Here is an 18,922-nt window from a genome sequence, read left to right on the forward strand (position 1 = left end):
CACATGGTCCCCTGCGCTGGACCTGCTGCCTGCCCTGCCCGCTCCTGGGTTCCTCCCCGGGTCGCTTTGTCGGATCCCGAGTGTGCATCTGGGTCTCCTCGATGCCACCGTCAGGGATTGCCAAGTCATCTCAGCTTAGAACCAGCCACACCACGGAGTCATCCCCCAAAACCCAAACAAATACTCTATTCTCCAAGCAACAGGCTTTTTCCAGGAAGTGCAGGGCAGGATTTCTGTAAGTGCAGAATGTGGAAGATTTGGCATTAATGTAAAAGTTTAATATAAACAAACATTAAAAATATCTCATTTGCAGTCTTAAAAAAAAAAAAAAAAAAGCCTCTACGAAGTAAAAATAAATTCCCCACCAGAGGAGGAGGAATAATTTCTGAGCACATCGTAACGTGGTCTGAATCAAACCTAAATGGTGAATGATCATTGTTCTTTCAGGTTTCCAAACGTGAGTTGTCTTAGCTGCCATCTGTGCATGGGAGGCTGTGTGTGTGTGGTTTGTGCTTCTGTGCATGGGAGGCTGTGTGTGTGTGGTTTGTGCTGCTCTGATACAGTTAATCAGACCAATAAAACAGACCCCAGCATTGATTTCTTCTTTGCTTTTTTTTTTTTTTTTTTTTTTTTTTTTTTTTTTTTTTTTTTTTTTTTGTCAGGAAGTGACTCTTTGGCTGGAATTCACCCCATTAGGTCCTGGTCTCACAGGAGGATTCTTTTAGGGCTGTTTCACCATATAAAATCATTTCTATCATAGCGATGTAACACAATGCCAAAATCAAAGAAACCCTTTCCTAGGAAGCAGACTTCTCTATCTCTACGTTAATAATAACAGTTAAAACACACACACACACACACACACACATTAAATTTCACTACATGATAAAGCATGAACACGTACATTTTTACTAGCAGGCATCATCTTAATTAAATGATCCCCAAACGAACTTCTGGGTAAACACAATGCCATTCTAAATGAAGAAAGACGAAATTTTCAGTGAATACTTAGTCTCAGAATTTTGTGGTGCGGAGAACTGATTTGCAAGGAGTCAAGGCAAACTGCCACAAATGAGCACCCTTGTTTTTTAACTGCAAATTATGCCACAGGGCGCTTTCTCCGCTAATGCATTTCCCATGTTTCATTCATTCATTGTTTATACCCCATTATGCCTCTTCTCCAAAGATAAAGCGAGCCATCTTTTCATTATCGTAACTTTGCAAGAAGCCTCCAGTCACTGCCATCACTGCTCACCCCCCCCCACCCCGTCCCATCCTGTCCCCAAGGCTGGTTCTTTCCCAAACTTGCTTTCGTGCCAGTGCAGGTGAAGGGTTGGCGGGGACAGACTCGGGGGCAGCCGTGGGCTTCGTAGGGAGGGAGACCGTTCCGTTCGGGGGGGTGGGGGGTTCTTTTTTCAGTTTTGTTTCATTCTTTTTGTTTTCTCTTGAAAACCTCCGCTCTCTGGCAGGACAAGATGCCCTATCGTTTCTTTACCTCTGTGTCCTCTTGTAACAGAGTGAATATTACTGTAGGTTAGACTTCTTGTGGAAGAACAAGTTCAAAAAAGAGCGGGAGGAGATAGAAACCATGGAGAACCTGAACCGCGTGCTGCTGGAGAACGTGCTGCCCGCGCACGTGGCGGAGCATTTCCTGGCCCGGAGCCTGAAGAACGAGGTGGGCGCCCCGGGGCGGTGCGCTGGGCCAGGGCCAGCCGCTGCTGGCCGGACCTGGAGGCCGGCGGCCCTTGGGACACCTGCGTGCTGCACATGTCCGCTAGTGGCCTCAACGGGTCCGTTGTGAGGCGAGGTTGACGGGTTTATAGGGATGGCAGCAGGGACCCGGGAGTTAGACTCACCTCCGAACGTGGACTCTTTATTCCTGGTTTTTCTCAGGGTGCGGCGGGAGGCTCTGGGGTTCCCAGCAAGTCACAAAGGTGGCCTCTCCGTGGTGTGAGGGCCGCCTCCCTAACCGGCACAATTCCAGCAGGCATCCCACAGCTCGTAGCTTCCCCGAGGGCCTCTTGAGAGCCTTAGAATTTCAAAGACAGGACACAGAATTGAGGCGCTCTCCGCACGAGGGCAGGTCCAAGACTTGGGTCTGCTCCCTCGAATGGGTAGAAGTGCCGATCTCTGGGAGTGTCTGAGGGAAGGGTTCCTTAAATTGGAAAGAATTTGGAAATTGGAAAGAATTGGAAAGGCCAGGATGTCATGGTCACGTCAAAATGGCTGATGAAATCAGATGTCATGACATCTCTTTCACGTTCCTGACTTACAAGAGTCAGCGGGCGGATGGGGGCAAACTCATATTTGAGCACCACTGTATGCGAAGGCCTGCGTTTGGCGCTGTGGGGGGTTCAGAGGTGAGGTGCGGTCCGTGTTTGGGGGAGGTTCTCGGTTGGGATCAGGAGCAGGCGAGGGGTCTGGGAGCCCACAGATGCGGGAACTTGCCCATGGAGAAGCCACATCTCCAGGATGCTGGGGTGCAAAGCAGTGTCAAGTGAGAAGGCTCGAAGCAGTAGTTCCCCGGAGCGTGTGTGAAGTTGACGTTGGGTAGAAAGCATCGGGCGGTGAGTAGGAGCTGAAGGTCATCACTGTCGTTCTCCTGGAAGCCTGCCAGCCGTGGCGAGCCCGTCAGGGTCCCACCGCAGGTTTCTGTGGCTGCGGACCACTCACTCGTCCATTTCTCCCGCTGCTCTCGCAGGCGGTCACTCGGCCGGCACCTGTCGGCCGGCTGCTGGCAGATAACGACATCCCTGCTTCTGTTAGAAGGAGCCACCTGCTTTCAGTAGCAACAGAGAGCATGTTTGTCTGTCTGCCTAGCTCTCAGTTCAGCTCATAAATCCAATGTGTGCTGAATGTCGCCCCTGCCCTGTGGCCAGGCTGGTGCTGGGCCCAGACACAGATGGACGAGACAGAGGCCGCCCCATCACCTGGAGGCGACAGCGTCCTCCTGTGTGCAAGCAGACTGGCATGAATGTGTGAGTCTGGAAAGGCCACCACTATGAGGCAGCAGCTTCTGAAACTGAAAAGAAAGTTCTAGAAACTGGCTGGGGGGATGGAGGTGGGGAGGGAGGGAGGGAGAATATTCTGGCTCAGGAGGCTACCTCTCCACGTGGGCATTTCGGGAACTCTTCAGGGACGAAGTGGGAATCATGTCACGACATCAGCCCTATGCCGTGTTTCTGTATTTGTCAGATAAGGAAAGTGGATTCCTTAGGGGGCCTCATGCATGGCCCCTTCACTCCTGTGTGTACTTGGAACCTGTCTTGGGCCCCAGGGAATCCCCAGCTCACCGGTGGCTCCCGAGGACAGCTGGTCCTCACCAACAGGAGCCAGAGCCTGGACCCAGGCCGCCTGCAGCTCTGTTGGGAAGGAGGCACTCGCTCCGTTCCAGAACCTTCCAGACTCACTGCCATGGGCTGCTCCAGGCCCTGGAGCCGCAGACCCACAGCAGGGGTCTTTGGTTTTCGCTCCTTGTGCCGCGATCCCCACACGTCATCGCTGTGTTTGCCGTGGCGGCCCAGTTTGCTCAGGACAGTAGAGCGACACACGCAGAATCTTACGCTGGGAGCTTCGGGCCAGCAAGACGGTCCCTGACCTGCTGGCGACATGCTGCACGGCCGTGGGTGGCAAGGGGCTCTGTCGGGGGGCAAAGGACACACGATTGTCCTCAGATGTGACTTCCCGTACCGCACCTCCAGGTTTTGTCCGTTAGGTTAAATGATGGGGGGGGGGGGGGGGGGGGGGGGAGCTACCCAAGCTGCCGCTGTTAAGTCGAGAGGATTAAAAACTTCCAGGGACCCCTGTCGGGCCTCACAGGGCAGGACGGTCCGCCCCGTGTGCTCAAAGGCAGCGCAGTGGCCAGGGCGGCTTGTGCTCTGCGGCTGACGAAGACCAAACGCTCGGTGCAGGAGATTCTCCAGGTGAGGAGCCTCCTGGGGAACATCCTGAATGCAAAACAGAGCTCCATGTGCAGGGGAACAGGAGAGAAAATCGCTACCCCTCCCCCCTTCTAACAGTCCTGAGCACCCCACTGGGAGTCTCAGTGGGGGGGGGGTCATGTTTTTCAGGTTTTTTCCCCCAGAACTCCTGACGAGGTTACTCTAAGGAGACTCATTTAAGGGCATAAACCAGAGCAAACTCCTGCCTCGTCCTTCTGACTTCCTGACAGGTTGGCCGCCCGCCTTCTCCTGTCCCCATCAGACCTTTTGTCCTCACCTGACTGTCCCTGAACAAAAGAAACCATTCCCCACCCCACTGATGGGGAATCCTGGCCTCGGAACCCCAGGCTGCCAGGCTGCTGTTGCTGGGCCTTTGGCAGCCATGCGATGATGGCCTGTGTGCGGTCTGATGGCGCGGATCCCGTCAAGGCCATCAGGTGTCAGGGCCGAGTAGATGCCCCCAGCGTGAGCGCTCGCTCTCCCTAAGGCTTTCTGAGGGGGAGGTCCGGCTGTTGTGGAATGGTGCGGTCCCTGGAGAGGGATCTTTTCCAGTGGATTCTAGACCAGGCATGGCAGAGAGCCACCAACAGGGACCGTGGGAGGGGCCTGCACCCAGGAGCAAGGCTGCTCGAAGGGAAGAGAGGCCTGGCCCGCCTGCACCCGTGCCGGCTTTCCTCCTCGGGCTGGGCCCCGCTTCATGGCTGAGAGCCCAGGTCTGGTCCCTGCCCTGGCACTTCCGAGCTGTGGGACCCAGGCCTCCTTCCTCTCCGAGTCCAGGACTGATTTTTAAAGCAGTGATTCCTGCAGAGCTCTTGGAGTGGTGCCTGGCATGCAGTCCACACTCAATTTTAGTTATCTTGTAAGTAAATACCCCAGATTTATGCAAAATTTAAGAATCACTGCCCACTGGAATTTATTAATCGTTTTGAGGAAGTCTTCTTCCCCAGCCATTACATGGCCCGAGGAGGATGGAGAGCAAACCCCGATGTAACCTCTTTGTCCTCCATTCTGATTCCCGCAGCTCCTCCTCCGGGGGGTGGGCTGAGCTCCCGCGCCTGCTGGATGCAGAGACCCAGGGCTTTACTTTCACAGCTGTGGAGGCAGGGGTGGTAGGAAGGGAGACAGGCGCATGCCTTTCAGTTCACCATAAGCATTAATTACCAAGGCTTGGTTTTCTGGAACATTAATTGGGAACATGACATATGACCTTGGCCAGGACCGATGTTAGCAAGGAGCCTTCCAGCTCTTTCTGATTCTCCAGCCCACCACATGGATGTTCAGAGGAAATGAATTTCCCTTCAGAAGTCGAGAATGGTTTAATCACAATAACGATCCCCTAAAGTTTTGATTTTGACGAAAACCTGTTCCTTCCACCTGTGCTCCCTGCGTGTGGGCAGAGGACGGCTTGTGTCTACAGGCACCTCTTCCTTCCCGCGGGGTATTTGTTTTGCTTAGTGCTTCTGCACGCCTCCCTGTCCCTCGGCTGCCAGGGTCTTGGCCAGGTCCGGGCAATAGACCATCCAGGCTCAGGGAGAGAGCCCTGTGTGCCGGCCCGAGCCCTTAAACTGCCCTTGTGTCGCAGGAACTTTGCGAAAGGCCTCTTGAGCGGACATCAAAGCTAGCTTTCACCACTCATTGAAAAGACTACGTTTTGTCACTGAGTGGACCCTTTGCCAAGTCTGCAGGTGGTAAGGAGCCTTGTGATTCTGAACCAGGCAGCCTCATTGCGGGAGAGCGGAGGCCTGATCAGAACAGGACCCAGATGTCCCTGCGGGGACCAGGTGCGCAGACAGCACTGTCCTTCCCAGCCATGGGCCCACGCCGCCACCCCGTGGTCCAGCCAGACCCCCTAACCATGTTCCTTGTAAAGTTAGGCTAGAATGCCGCCGGGCTTGCTAGAGGGGTCTTTGTGCTAATTACTTGACACCTCAGAATAAATTAGGGCATTAGGTACAGTTGGAGACCCAGCTGCTACATGGTTAGCACATAGGTCAACTGGGAGCAGGGTTAGGTAGGGGATAGGAGGTCCTCCTGGCCATGGAATGAATCAGGGGGAGAGAGCACTGATGTGGGAGTTCAGAAACTGAGTGCTGGTGTCAGTTCTGAACATTTTCTAGGCTTCCAAGCAGACATGTCCACGCCTGGACGCAGCCCCAGTCAGGCTTTGTTCTCATGTTCTCTGCGGGCGCGCTCTCCAGCTAGACCCTGAGCCCCTTAGGGCAGGGCTTGTGTTGCTCATCTGTGGGTCCGAATACGTGGCGTGAAGCCCAGCGTACAGCCGGCCCTGGGGGGAGGATGTGAGAGAGTGGGCACGCGTGCACACACGCACACACACACACGTGTGCACACACGTGCGCGCACACTCACACGCACACAGGCCAGGTGCTAGCGTGAGTTTCTGTCTGTGACCCGCAACAGGAGCTCCCATGTTCCAGAGAGGGCACCGAAACCTTTGCTCATTTACCCTTTGCTCGTCCTGAACACTGGTTGCATGATTCTCAGCCCTTCCCTCACAGGAAGCATCCAAACGGGCAGGAGGCTAGACATCCTGCTGGACAGGATGTAGTGAGAGGTCAGGCCCCCGGGGATCTTCATTCACCTCCAGCCTTGTGCGTGCGCCAGGACCTGCCATGTGTACCCTATGCTGGGACCACTGAGTGGCATCCTGGTAAAACACCTACCTCTGGGGGACACAGGTGACAGGCAGGTCCCAGACAAGTGGGAAATGCAGAGGGCAGGGGCTGATCAAAGTGTCTGGGCCGAGAGAGCTGGGGCTGCGGGTGGGGACGCAACTGTCGGGGCTTGGGAGAGCAAAGGAGGCTGAACGTTGCTCGAGAGCAAAGGAGGCTGAACGTTGCTCGGGGCCAGAGCAAGAGAAAGACAGTTGGCATAGGGTTCTCTGGGATGCTGTTCTACAGAGCCACCTGGAGGGGGAACAGGCCCCAGCAGAGAAGCTGTGAGAGCAGGAGAGCCTGGGGCAGAAAGTGATCCCAAGCAGGAGGGAGTGTATCGTCCACGGCAAGGGAAGCTCGGGCGGGATGCTGAGTGATGGAGGAAGCGATGGGGAGTCCCTAAGTGACCCGTGGCAACATGGGCAGGCGCGAGGGCCCCGGAGCGGGATGGAGCCAAGGGACTGCTTTCCCGCTCCGCCAGACGCTTCCTTCCCTCCCCGGCCTGCGCCCTGGAGATCTGCAAAGCCTGACTAAGCACGCTGGGGAGGGTCGAAGTCGATACATGTAAGAGAGAGTGTAGAGGCCAGTTGGGGCCCCTTGCCCCCCAGGTTTCCCGGTGCTGCTAAAGGAGAGCCTCACGTGCAGGTTCCGAGTTTTGATCTCTCCTTGGGCTGGGCACTTTGATTATTGACAGGGGGACTTGAATCACCCAAGAGTGACAGGAAGAGTCACAGCATTGTCCCAAGTCTTCGTCCAGGGTTGGCTTGGGTAGGAGAAGAACAGGTGTCACTCAGCAAACTGCAAGGGGCAGTGGGCACAGAGATGCAGTTGTTCATTCTTATGTCTTAATTACTTGAGCTTGTTGGGCAGAGTGGTTCTATGTGAGCGAGGGTTGAAATGACGCCCAAGTTCATTTCTAATTGTAAAGCTCAGTGATGCCTCTTGGCAGCCATGTGCCCAACCAGAGTCATCCATTCTAGATCCTGAATTCCAGAATCTCCTCAAAGGCTGCCCACTTGCCCTGCCTCCATGCCCAGATCCTCTGGAAATGTGAGACAAGCACAGGCCATCAACCAATCAGCTCGTGGTCCTCTCTGGCCCCGAGCCCAACCCAGATACCTGAGGGGACCTCTCATGAGTTTAGGGTATGGTTCTAAGCTCCACACATGTCACTGGCTCCAGAGAATTTATGCAGCTTTCCATTGGTGATGCATCCCTGGCTCTCAAGAAGAATCCTTGAGCCTCGAATTGGGGACCATGGGGCCAGAGACCCATGCCCACCCTTGGTGTTTCCCCAGAGGTTCCCAGTGCCTGCTCTGTAGAGAGAGTGGCTGAGAGGTTTGCAGCCCAAGCCCCCAGCAGTACTCACCACCTGCAGAGTGCCAGAACAGGGCTCTAGAGAGTAGTCCTGGCCCCAAGGCCAGCGGGAGCCTTGCTGGGTCACCCCACTCCCCTGACCTTCCATTTCCTCATTCAGTCTGTAGCTCATAATCAAGGCTGCACAGCAGAAAAACCTATGGACCTTTCCCAAAACAAACACACCATTGGTCAGGGGCAGAAACCCGTTGGTGACTCTCCCATGCATTCCTATTTGAGGACAGCGGAATGAGATAGCATGCGAGACTCCCTCCAACAGATAAAACGTGTTTTATCAGACTCCAAACCAGTGCGGAGTCTGATATGCACCCTCTCCCATGCTGCCACGTTCAGTGCTGTGTTTCCTTGTCTCCCATTTCTGCCTGCCCTTCAAGACCGCGGGGGAAGGAGAAAAGGTCACATGATGCACACGTGGTGGGAGGCCCGCACTGCCCCTGAATCAGCCGCACGATCCGTGGTCATCGGGACATGCGGGTTCACGTGTAAAGTGTAGCATCTGTAAGGGTCAAGTGTGCATCAGACTTGGTAACTGTGACCTTGGGAAAGTAATGTAACCGCCCTCGACCTCAGTCTCCCCTTCTGTACATTGAGAATAATAGCACAGCCTCGTAGGACGGTGGCCAGGGGCAAGGTAATGAAGCCTGTGGAGTGTTCTAGCAGCAGGAGCTGGGGTCAGTGCTGACCATTTCCGGCCTTCCTCCTGTCATCCTCGCTCCCCAGACTGTCGCTCCGGGCCAGCGTCAGCAGACAGTGGGGACACGCAGGGACAGAAAACACCCTTTGTCTTGCAGATGTACTCCTTTTCCTGAGGAGTAGGGAGGTCAGTGAAATGCGTATTTCTTTGATAAAACTGGCATTTTTAACTAGAACAGGCTTCTAGCGGGTTCTCGCTCCCCAGTACGCTGACTCCCCGGCTTCATCAGACTCACTAGAATCTAAGCTCGCCTGTCGCACGGGCCCCACGTTGCCTTCCCAGCGCACGGATGCTCACAAAGAGCTCCGCCGACAAAGTACCGTCCGCACAATGAGCCAACACAACCATGTTGAGAGCCGAGTAGAAGAGAAAAACCTTGATTCCATTGTCCATGTATTTTGTGAAGATTATGAGGCAGGAGCAGAAGGCATTGCAGGGCGGTTGGCCCTGAGAACAGGAAGCCAACGGGTTTTTTTTCAGCTTTTTCAGGAAGTCGTTGTGGTGACCTTCGTGGGTCGCCATTGTCCTGATGTGTTTGTTAAGAGACCTCAGTGGGAGAAGAACGGTTCTTCTGAGAGGCTCTTCTGAGAGCCCTTTACAAGGGCTGTTGAAGTTGCGGTCTCCCTGGGTGCCCCAGAGAGCAGAGCTCGTCATAACAGCCATGCGGAGTCCGTTCCCTCCCCCTGACAGGCACACAGGAAGTCCTGGCCACCTGCATTCTTTCTCCACTTTGAGGTCAGTCATCTTGTTTAACAGAACATTCCTCATGGTCCCTGGTGGAGGGGTATTTCCCATGCTGCACTGCGCCCGCCATGGCACCTGGCCTTCCTGCCAGTGTCATGTCACCTGTGGGCCCTGATGAGCGAGCGCCAGTGGGAGGACAGCTCCTCACCGAGGATCAGCCTCTGTGCCTACAAAACAACCCTCCCTTTCTGAACATGTCACTGAACTTGAAGGCTGTATGTTGAAAACATTATGGAAACACCTTAAAATTATATTGACAAGACATTGTAATTTTATTCATGTGTATGGATAAAGAAACATGAACCTCTTTCTACTTAAAAACAAAGGGCTATGTTGAGTAATAGTGTTGGTGTTTGATTCTGTGTGAGTAAGGAACCTGGGGAGTTTCACTGGATCTTTCTGGTGTCATGGAGAATTACCTTGATGGGTTCCATCTGCTCCTTTCAGGGGACACTAAAGAATAAAATGCTTAAAGACCTCAATGCAAAGGGTGTCATTTTAGGCATCACAAGTCACTGTAGGCCAATAAGACTGGTTTGGGAGATGGTTTTGTTTGCCTTCGGTTGCTTAAAGGATACCTCTTTGACTAAGTCAGAAGTCTGTGATGTCTTGCCATGGTCCGAGGTGGGCGTGGCAGAAGGGATTCTACCGGAAGGACTCCTCCGATGAGCTGATAGAGCAGTGGGAACAGAGGACTCGGACCCCGCCTCCTGCTCCTTAGAACCCTTCACCAGGCACCAACAGCCACGGTCTGGAATGTGCTCGGGGCTGGTGTGGGGGAGGTGGAGTGGGATACTGGGCGATTTCTTCACCAGTTCTAACATAGAGAAAACCCTTGCCTGCAGAGTGTGTTTGTTGAAAAGGTTTCCTAGTGCTCAGCGCCTCCCTTTCTCCTGGGCAGGACTTATACCACCAGTCCTATGACTGTGTCTGCGTCATGTTTGCCTCTATTCCGGATTTCAAAGAATTCTACACGGAATCAGATGTGAACAAGGAGGGCTTGGAATGCCTTCGGCTCCTGAATGAGATCATCGCTGACTTTGATGATGTATGTACTTGAGAATTACCCTTGCCCGGTGGGGTAGCCCCCGCCCCACACTGTAGCATTCTTGTGACCACTGCGGGGGAAGTTAGTCCAGTCTTGTGGCATATCTTGAAATACGTCTTTGGGTGTAATTTTTGGTGGCTGGCTAAGAATGAAAGACTTTTGCTCTCTTACGGTCCTTGACTAATTTTGGAGAGAGAGATACAGTTTTTTTGTGAGATAGTATGATCCCCAGGTACAAGTACCAAAATTAATATCAATAAAATGTCTTTCCAGTGTGCTCATGAATTTTCTCAAAAGGCTTGAGCTCCAAGGAAAATGCTTGCTTATCTCTTGATATAAAAAGAGATAATGAATGTATTTATCATAGTAGATTATTGGCATATCTATCTCAGCATACTCCAAGGTCAGATATCAACTTGAATTGTGCAGGGATGATATGCTTTGTTACTGAAAAAGCAGTCTGTATGAGGGATAACATATCTTAGAAGGGACAAAGTATATGCTTCAGAATTTGAAATAGTTGTCATTTTTCAATTTCCAGTATTCTGCCTACACAGAGAATAATGTGTTTTGTTTTCTGGTAAGAACAAACACACTTGTGGTTTTAAGGATGTTGCTACAGATATTCTTACAGATATCAAGCTAAATATAGCAAAATTGACGTACATGAACTAGGTTCATCAGGATCCATGGAACTTTGAAATACAGTGATGAAATTACTGATGTGATATGATGGTTTCAGGCCAACCTTCTAAATGTCCTGTGTGACCTGTACATTTTTATGTACCCACCATTGTGTCTATGAGGTTGACTCAAGACTTAACAGTGAAGTCATGGCAAGTAGAGATTCCCACTGGTATGCCCAAAAGCCAGACTGCCAAAAAAGGGTCAAGATGTTCCCAGCCCTCAGTTGGTCCCATTGTCCTCCTGAGCAGAGGCAGACAGCATCTTTCAGAGTTTCCTTCCCTTCCCCTCTCTACCCTTCTCTTTCCTACAGCTTCTGCTCCTATTTTTACCTATTCTCCAACCCACCACAAGTCCCAATGTACTTGGATGGGGAGGAGGCCAGTAGGAAGCTGGTAACTGATATCAGAAACTTGAACAAGAAATATTCAGGTCAGAGCTAATGAGAGGAGACATTCTAGATCATTCTTCCCCTTACATCTAGAGCTCAGAGGAAAAAGCCAGTTCTCAGCATTATAATTGGTCATAAATCACCCTCCCCATGCACAGAAGACCTCCCCCCACTGAATCATGTTTGTGCTAAGCCTTTCAAACCCAGCGTGGGAAATTTATTTGAGGCCATGCACTGTAATTTATCCTAGTTTCTTCACTGGCAGATTTTAAAAGCTAATTCATGTTAATTGGAAGTAAAACATTATACTGCATTTCCATCCAAGGACACTGTCTTTATGGAGCATATAAAGTGTTCTTTCTCAACCAAGCCCAAGGTCAAAGTGTGAGTAAGCAGTGGTTGAAATAAGTTGTATTTCTAAAATCGTGAACTAGAGTTTGAGACTGTCTTTAGAAAGTGCACCCAGTTAAGTCACTGAATGCTTGTCTCTGCTTTCCAGCTGCTGTCCAAGCCGAAATTCAGTGGAGTTGAAAAGATCAAGACCATTGGCAGCACATACATGGCAGCGACGGGTCTGAGCGCCGTGCCTAGCCAGGAGCACACCCAGGTACAGACATATCAGCCCCCCAACAGCACATGGAGCCTCAGCTCCACCCATAGACCCTCCCTGGGGCCCAAACGGCCATGTGCTGACTCAGAAACTGTACTGTGCGTACAACCTAAACCTCAGTGATCAAGACCCAATGAGAAAAAGAGATTCCAGAGGCTTCTCAGGGTCTGTTCACAGAATTCCTTTCTCTGGTCAGCAGGGGTAGGAAAAAACAACCCGTCTGGCAGCTGCTTGATACCAGATAAATATACAACAAAGGGTAGAAGATTAGAGCTGTTTATTTTAGGATGACTCATTAGAGTTGGCTCCTGGTCTTTTGATTAAAACTGATGTGGTCCAAAAACCACTCTGACCACTGAGAAATTTGGTTGAGAAGGTGGTTGGGGCAAAATTGAGTAACTGTAGTTTTGAGGGGGTTTTCTGTTATGTTGTGTTTTGTTTCTCTGTGTGTGTGTGTGTGTGTGTGTGTGTGTGTGTGTGTGTGTGTAGATATGCTGTGTCACTTGTGGTTCAGTAAACAAGAACCCCCTCCCTTTTAGGACAGTGGGCTCCCTGATGGCTCCAGGACAGGTTTGCTGTGGAGACAGAGGTGGTGGGTGCAACTCAGAGGAACAGAACTTAGCAGAGCACAGCTTGCTGGAGGCAGGCCGAGTCCTCCCAAGAAACCAGGGCTGAGCCCATCTGCTCTCTCCCTCCCCCACAACCCCTCCCACAGACTGGATGGGGCCAGAGAGGGACAGAGAAGCAGCAGCATGCTGAACAGAGCTCCCTCTGCTCCTTTCCCTCAATATTCATGGGCAGAGGCTGGAGCGTGAACCCTCTGACTGACTGGTGATGCTAACAGTCTCCCAACTCACTCCATTTGCTCTTCTCCTTGGGTGTTTGCTTCCAGATTATTATTTTTTTAATAGGTAAGCGTTACTTTAGTAATAAGGAAAAGTAAAATTTAAAAAGTAAAATAGAAAAAATAATATAAAATATAAATAACATAAAATATAAAGTAATATATTAATATATATCGTATATAATAATATAATATAATATGTAAAATAATATAAAATATTAAAAAGTAAAATATATGAGCAATAAATGAAACCTTAGAAGACTCTTACCTTGGGTTCTGAGTAGTGCCTTCCCAAGCCATCTTGGTGTCAGAGGCAAAAGAAGAAATGTGTAGCCCAACATACATGGTATTGTGTATTTTTAATAATTAGATTTTTATTGACAGAACATTACAGTATTGGAAAATTATAAGATAGAGGTATGAAAATGTATAACTTTTTTAAATATTTTATTTATTTGAGAGGGAGAGAGCACAAGCAGGCAGACCAGCAGGCGGGGGAGGAGAAGCTGAGCAGGGAGCCCTGAACGGGGCTCGATCCTAGAACCCTGGGATCATGATCTGAGCCGAAAGCAGACGCTGAACTGACTGAGCCATCCAGACGCCCAGACATTATCTTGAATTACCTTAATTATACCAAAAACAGAACTGATGATCATTTTATTTTCCTGGCTATAATGGAAGCAAACTTATACTTTTTGAGCACCTTTGATGTTATGGGAAAAGTTACCTACAGGAAGGGACCTTCTCCTCTTGCCTGAGGCTGTGAGGTGTTGGGCACTTACTGTCTTAGTCCGCGAGGGCCGCGGTAAGAGACCACCACCGTTGGAGGGGCTCAAAGAGCAGATGTGGCCTGCCTCGTGGCTCTGGAGTCTGCAAGCCCAATGTCGCGATCCTGCAGGATACGGGGCTGGCGAACGCCCTCTTCCTGCTGGTAACGGCCCCCTTCTGACTGTGTCCTCGCAGGGCAGAGACAGAGAGAAAGAGATCTTGGGGAGAGGGTTTTAAGGCTTCAAGATAGGAATTTTGGCAGGAAACAATTCGTTCCACATATTTACCTTTATTTCAAGTTTTGATATTTTAGTTCATTCTGGATTTTTCTGCATTCATTTTTATTTTCAAACTATCGCACGAGGATGTCATTTATCCTGATTGTTGAGCTTTTTGCCACCTCCTGAAAATTCTGTGCCTAAAGGGGGGTCCCCCATTCACGTCACCTCATCCCAACCCTGTTCCTGAGGCCTCGCAGGCCAATCTGCCCTGGTGAGCCTTTCAGGGTCCGTGACCTGACTGCACCCACTCCAGACCTTAGGTCACCAACAGACCTTAGGTCCCCTTTGGCGGAGGCTCAGAGTGGAGATTCTCAGAGATGCTGCTGCGTGAGAACCCATTCAGCGCTGGGGCTGTAGGGTGGACGCGCCCCCCATCACCCCCTAAAGCCGGACGTGTCGTGCTCTGCCTCCCCGGACGCTGGCTCGCCAGGGTCTCTCCCTGCCCTCAGGCGCACTCTGTGGCAGAGAGTCCTTACTCTGCCCGTCCCCTCCTCCCTCACCCTCTTGAGCCCCGACACCGTAAATCCCACTCTTGAACACCAGGAAGCACTTCCACATTCCAGAACCCAAGTCGGGTCGTGTGCCCCGCACACTTACTCTCAGAGTCCTGTCTGCGGCCTCTGATTGAGCCGGTGGTCACCTCCACCTAGAAGCCCTTCCTCCTTAGCCTCCGGTCCGTCGCTGGGCTGCCTGCTGCCTGGGGTCTCTCTCTCGCAGACCCCGACACCGCGTCTCTGTCAAGGGCCTCCCCCATAATTGATCCGTGATCCATCCCCCTGCAGAGTCCGCCCCCGCCAGCCGCATCATCGCCATCCGGACATGGGCCAGGCCTGCGTTTCCAGGTCCCTGTGGAGGGCCGGAGTCCCACAGCCTCTTCTTGGGAGGTGGTATCCCCCCCACCCCCCGCCGCCGAGATCCCCAGCAGGGGGCGCTGTGCCCAGCGTTGACCTGGCTTTGTTCCCTGGAGGGTGGAGCACGTGCCCACCTTCCTGCTCAGGATGGCACTTGGCTTCCTTCCCTGTTTCAGGGACCTGCTCCTGCTGGTGGAAACCCACTGCTTTCTCCCCGTGACGTTTGTGAACTTACTGAAATACCTCCTGGGTCTGCTTTAAGCAAGCCTAACAGATCCCCCCGCAACCACCCACGTCCTAGATGGAGGAGGAGAAACGGAGGCACAGCAGAGCAGTAACTGGCCCAAGGGCACAGAGAGAACAAGTGGCGACAGAGCAGGGCCGTCCGCTCCGGGCAGGGCTCACCCGCTGCTCCGGGGCCCTGGGTCCCTCGGCTCCTTCTCCGCACCATCCCCCCCGCCCGCACCACGTTCACAGCCGCACGCCGAGGTCCAGTCTGAACCCCTCGGTCTCTGCGGCCCCTGCCTGACCTTGACACCCCTTCCCTGCCCCGCAGGCCCCATCCCTCCTGCCCTCATCCACCCCCGGCCCTAAACCGGCCTGCTCAGCTCCCCGCGAGCTGCTTCCTGACTTCTTCCCAGGCCCCACTCTGTCCCAAGTGTCGATGGCCCGCGTGGTGGTGCGGAAAGAGCGTGACTGTCCCGTGAGACCGCTCGTGACGTCCTACAATAGCTGAGCTATCTGCCCCCCCCCCCCCGTTTCCTCACGTAAAATGGGGAGCTGGCCCGTTTCATCCACAGAATACTGCGTGGCCAGAGCAGGTGGCACGGCTGACAGCCGTAATGACCCAGTTGTGACTCGCGCTCGGCTCTGCACAGGGCCATTGCTGCCTCCGCAGAACGGTTAGAAGGGTTTGGGACATAAATGCAGTGGATATGCCGTCAGGTCCACGCGGCTGTTTACTCCGTGTGAGCTGTGTTTATGCAGGGCACTGAATTAGAACTCAATAAGGTCATCCTAGAAACACTTTGAACTGCAGCTCAGGTCTTCTGCAAGGAAAGTGCATGACCTTTGATTGGGGTGAGGGGCGTATCACATGTGATACGTATCAATGTGGATATTTTATTTTTCCAAGAAATGAACATTCTCTTATGCCTTTTGTAACCTGCCTGTAACCTATCTACTTGTCTTTCTAGTTCTAAGTCAAGAAAAAAACCCTTTCTCTTCATTCTTTAGCCAAATATTTAGTTTGACAACAAAAGACATTCAATTTGCAAAATGTATCAGGTTGATCAAGGATTAAGGTGCTTTTCTTAAATCCGAGAAGAGGCAAAGTTACCTGGAGAAGAGCCGCGTGAAATTGAGCTCGTGTTCCTCGGTTCCCTCTTGTTTCCTCCCCATGGCGGCCGCACAGGGACCTGCACAGACCCAGCAGCCTGTCCGCACCTGGTCAGAGCACGGCTCTTGTGTCTGCCTTTGTTTTGCTTCGTTCATATTTTTAAATGAAACAGTGCATTCTCTGTTTAAGCTTGAAGACGATGAGACTGAGTAGTTGGTTGCCTTATGCATGACCGCTGACTGTTGTTCTCGAAGGAAGCAGGGGCTTGTCAGAAAGTGAAGCGTTAGACTGAGAATGGGCCGGCGTTCTAACCGCACTCATCCCCCCACGGACGTGCGCCTGAGAAACACATGGGCTGTGAGGGAAGCCGGGGACCCTTCCCTTCACTGCCAGGAACCCCCCCCCCCCATCTGCTTCCAGGCTGCACAGCTGCAAAGCCTCCCACTTGCTCCTGCCATGGCCTTCACCCCGGAAGCCCTGAGAGTACATTGTGGGTACAAGTATGCTCTTCTTGACTTACAGGGTATTGTTCTTAGAAAAAGGACATTTTACTTAAAAAAAAAAAATCATTTCCAATTCTCCCGACACTTGGTAGCTTATCTACCTGATCCTCATCCCTGAAGACAATAGTCGGCAACTGGGACATGGAAGCAGCTGCTTCCCGGAGGCCCCGTGTGCTCTCGGCACCGCCACGCCACGCCACGCCGTGGGACCTCCTTCCCTCCGCTGCCTCCTGGGCCCGCACCGCTCCGCGTCCGCGGCGAGGGCCTGGATCCCAGAGGAAGTCCATCCTGCACGCCCTAGGCAAGGATTGGGCTTTCTCTGGTCTTAGCCATGGTGTATATCGTTCGGATCTTTTTCAAACAAATATTATTAAGAACTTAGATAAGTTGAGGGGCACCTGGGTGGCTCATTCAGTTAAACATCTGCCTTCAGCTCAGGTCATGATCCCAAGACCCTGGGATCGAGTCCCACATCGGGCTCCTTGCTCGGCAGCGAGCCTGCTTCTCCCTCTCCCTCTGCCTGCCGCTCCCCCTGCTTGTGCTCTTTCTCTCTCTGTGTCAAATAAATAAATAAAACCTTAAAAAATAAAAAAAAGAACTTAGATATGTTGAACCCTAAATACAGGAATGAACTTTCATTCAAATTCTTGCTTTGATTATATTACTGCTGTAGTAAGCCAGACCTCCAGCTCTCCTTCTCGGTCTCAAGTAGATTGAGACCCGTGGCCAGCAGTGCTTTGAAAAGAATCAATTTGTAGTACTAGAAAACATAGGCAGGGGAGAAGCAGAGAGGGGTCCTGGAAGCTCTTACGCTCTTCCATGGTAGGGGGACTACCATTTTATAAAGCATTTGTCGTCTCACTCTCTTTTTAATTATTCTTTTTTTTTAATTTTTTAACTTCATTTTATTTCTTCAGTGTTCCAAGATTCATTGTTTATGCACCACACCCAGTGGTCCATGCCATCCGTGCCCTCCTGAATACCCACCACCAGGCTCACCTATACCCCTCCCCCCTCCCGTCCAAAACCCTCAATTTGTTTCTCAGACTCCATGGTCTCTCACGCTTCGTCTCCCCCTCCAGTTTCTCCCAATTCACTTCTCCTGTCCTTCTCCTGATGTCCTCCATGTTATTCCTTATGCTCCACAAGTAAGTAAAACCATATGATAATCAAAACCACCAAAATTAACAAGACAGTAAACCACATGTGTTGGAGAGGATGGGGAGAAAGGGGAACCCTCTTACACTGTTGGTGGGAATGCAAGTTGCTGCAGCCACTTTGGAGTACAGTGTGGAGATTCCTTAAGAAATTAAAAATAGAACTTCCCTAGGACCCCGCAATTGCACTACTGGGTATTTACCCCAAAGATACAGATGTAGTGAAAAGAAGGGCCATCTGTACCCCAATGTTTATAGCAGCAATGGCCACGGTGACCAAACTGTGGGAAGAGCCAAGATGCCCTTCAACGGACGAATGGATAAGGAAGATGTGGTCCATATACACGATGGAGTATGATGCCTCCATCAGAAAGGACGAATACCCAACTTTTGTAGCAACATGGACGGGACTGGAAGAGATTATGATGAGTGAAATAAGTCAAGCAGAGAGAAATTTTTAAAATTAATCTATTGAATTATTTATTTCTATAAAAATTAACCTGATTTTAAAAACTTATAAAAGTAAAGGTAGTCGTTTATTTGTTGTATCCACACAAATGCACCGGCCGACCCAGGGTTGCAGCTTGAGGACAGTTACTAACACCGCCTTTTGCCACATCTGGGTCTTGCCAAGTTCGCCCTATAGAGACACCGCTGTCGGCAAGCACAAACGTTTCTCCAATTTTCGGCTCCCCCCGTCCCCCAGATCAGATCCCAGGCTCCTGGGGATCCATCCGGGAGACTCCTGTACCGGCTCACGCAGTGTGTTAGGGACACTGAGCTGCCCGCAAAGCCATGAGCAAGAAATGTTTTCCTTCCGCCTTCACGGACTCGGGTTAATGGCTCCGTCTCTGGCTGGGTGGGTCTAGATTTAGCTGGTGGGACATCCAGCGGATGCTTCCTTTCCCCACTGGCGCGGGTGACAGCTCCTTGCTGATGGCCGACTCCTCTGGAACCGCCCTCCGGAGTTTACAGCCCAGGAATGGCACATGTGCAACCAGTCTCAGTGCTGGGTGCC

The 18,922-nt window shown here is 51.7% G+C and overlaps 1 protein-coding gene across 1 annotated transcript in view; it reads left to right on the forward strand.

Moving 5' to 3' along the window:
- The window catches only part of ADCY2 (adenylate cyclase 2), a 413,634-nt gene that overhangs the window by 378,600 nt on the left and 16,112 nt on the right, over window positions 1-18,922 (forward strand). The window contains exons 20-22 of the mRNA XM_059416859.1: window positions 1,517-1,675; window positions 10,330-10,476; window positions 12,051-12,158. Of these exons, the coding sequence (XP_059272842.1) occupies window positions 1,517-1,675; window positions 10,330-10,476; window positions 12,051-12,158 (414 nt within the window). The remainder of the gene's footprint in view (window positions 1-1,516; window positions 1,676-10,329; window positions 10,477-12,050; window positions 12,159-18,922) is intronic.

Source organism: Mustela nigripes, chromosome 12 (assembly GCF_022355385.1).
Source record: "Mustela nigripes isolate SB6536 chromosome 12, MUSNIG.SB6536, whole genome shotgun sequence".
NCBI lineage: Eukaryota > Metazoa > Chordata > Mammalia > Carnivora > Mustelidae > Mustela > Mustela nigripes.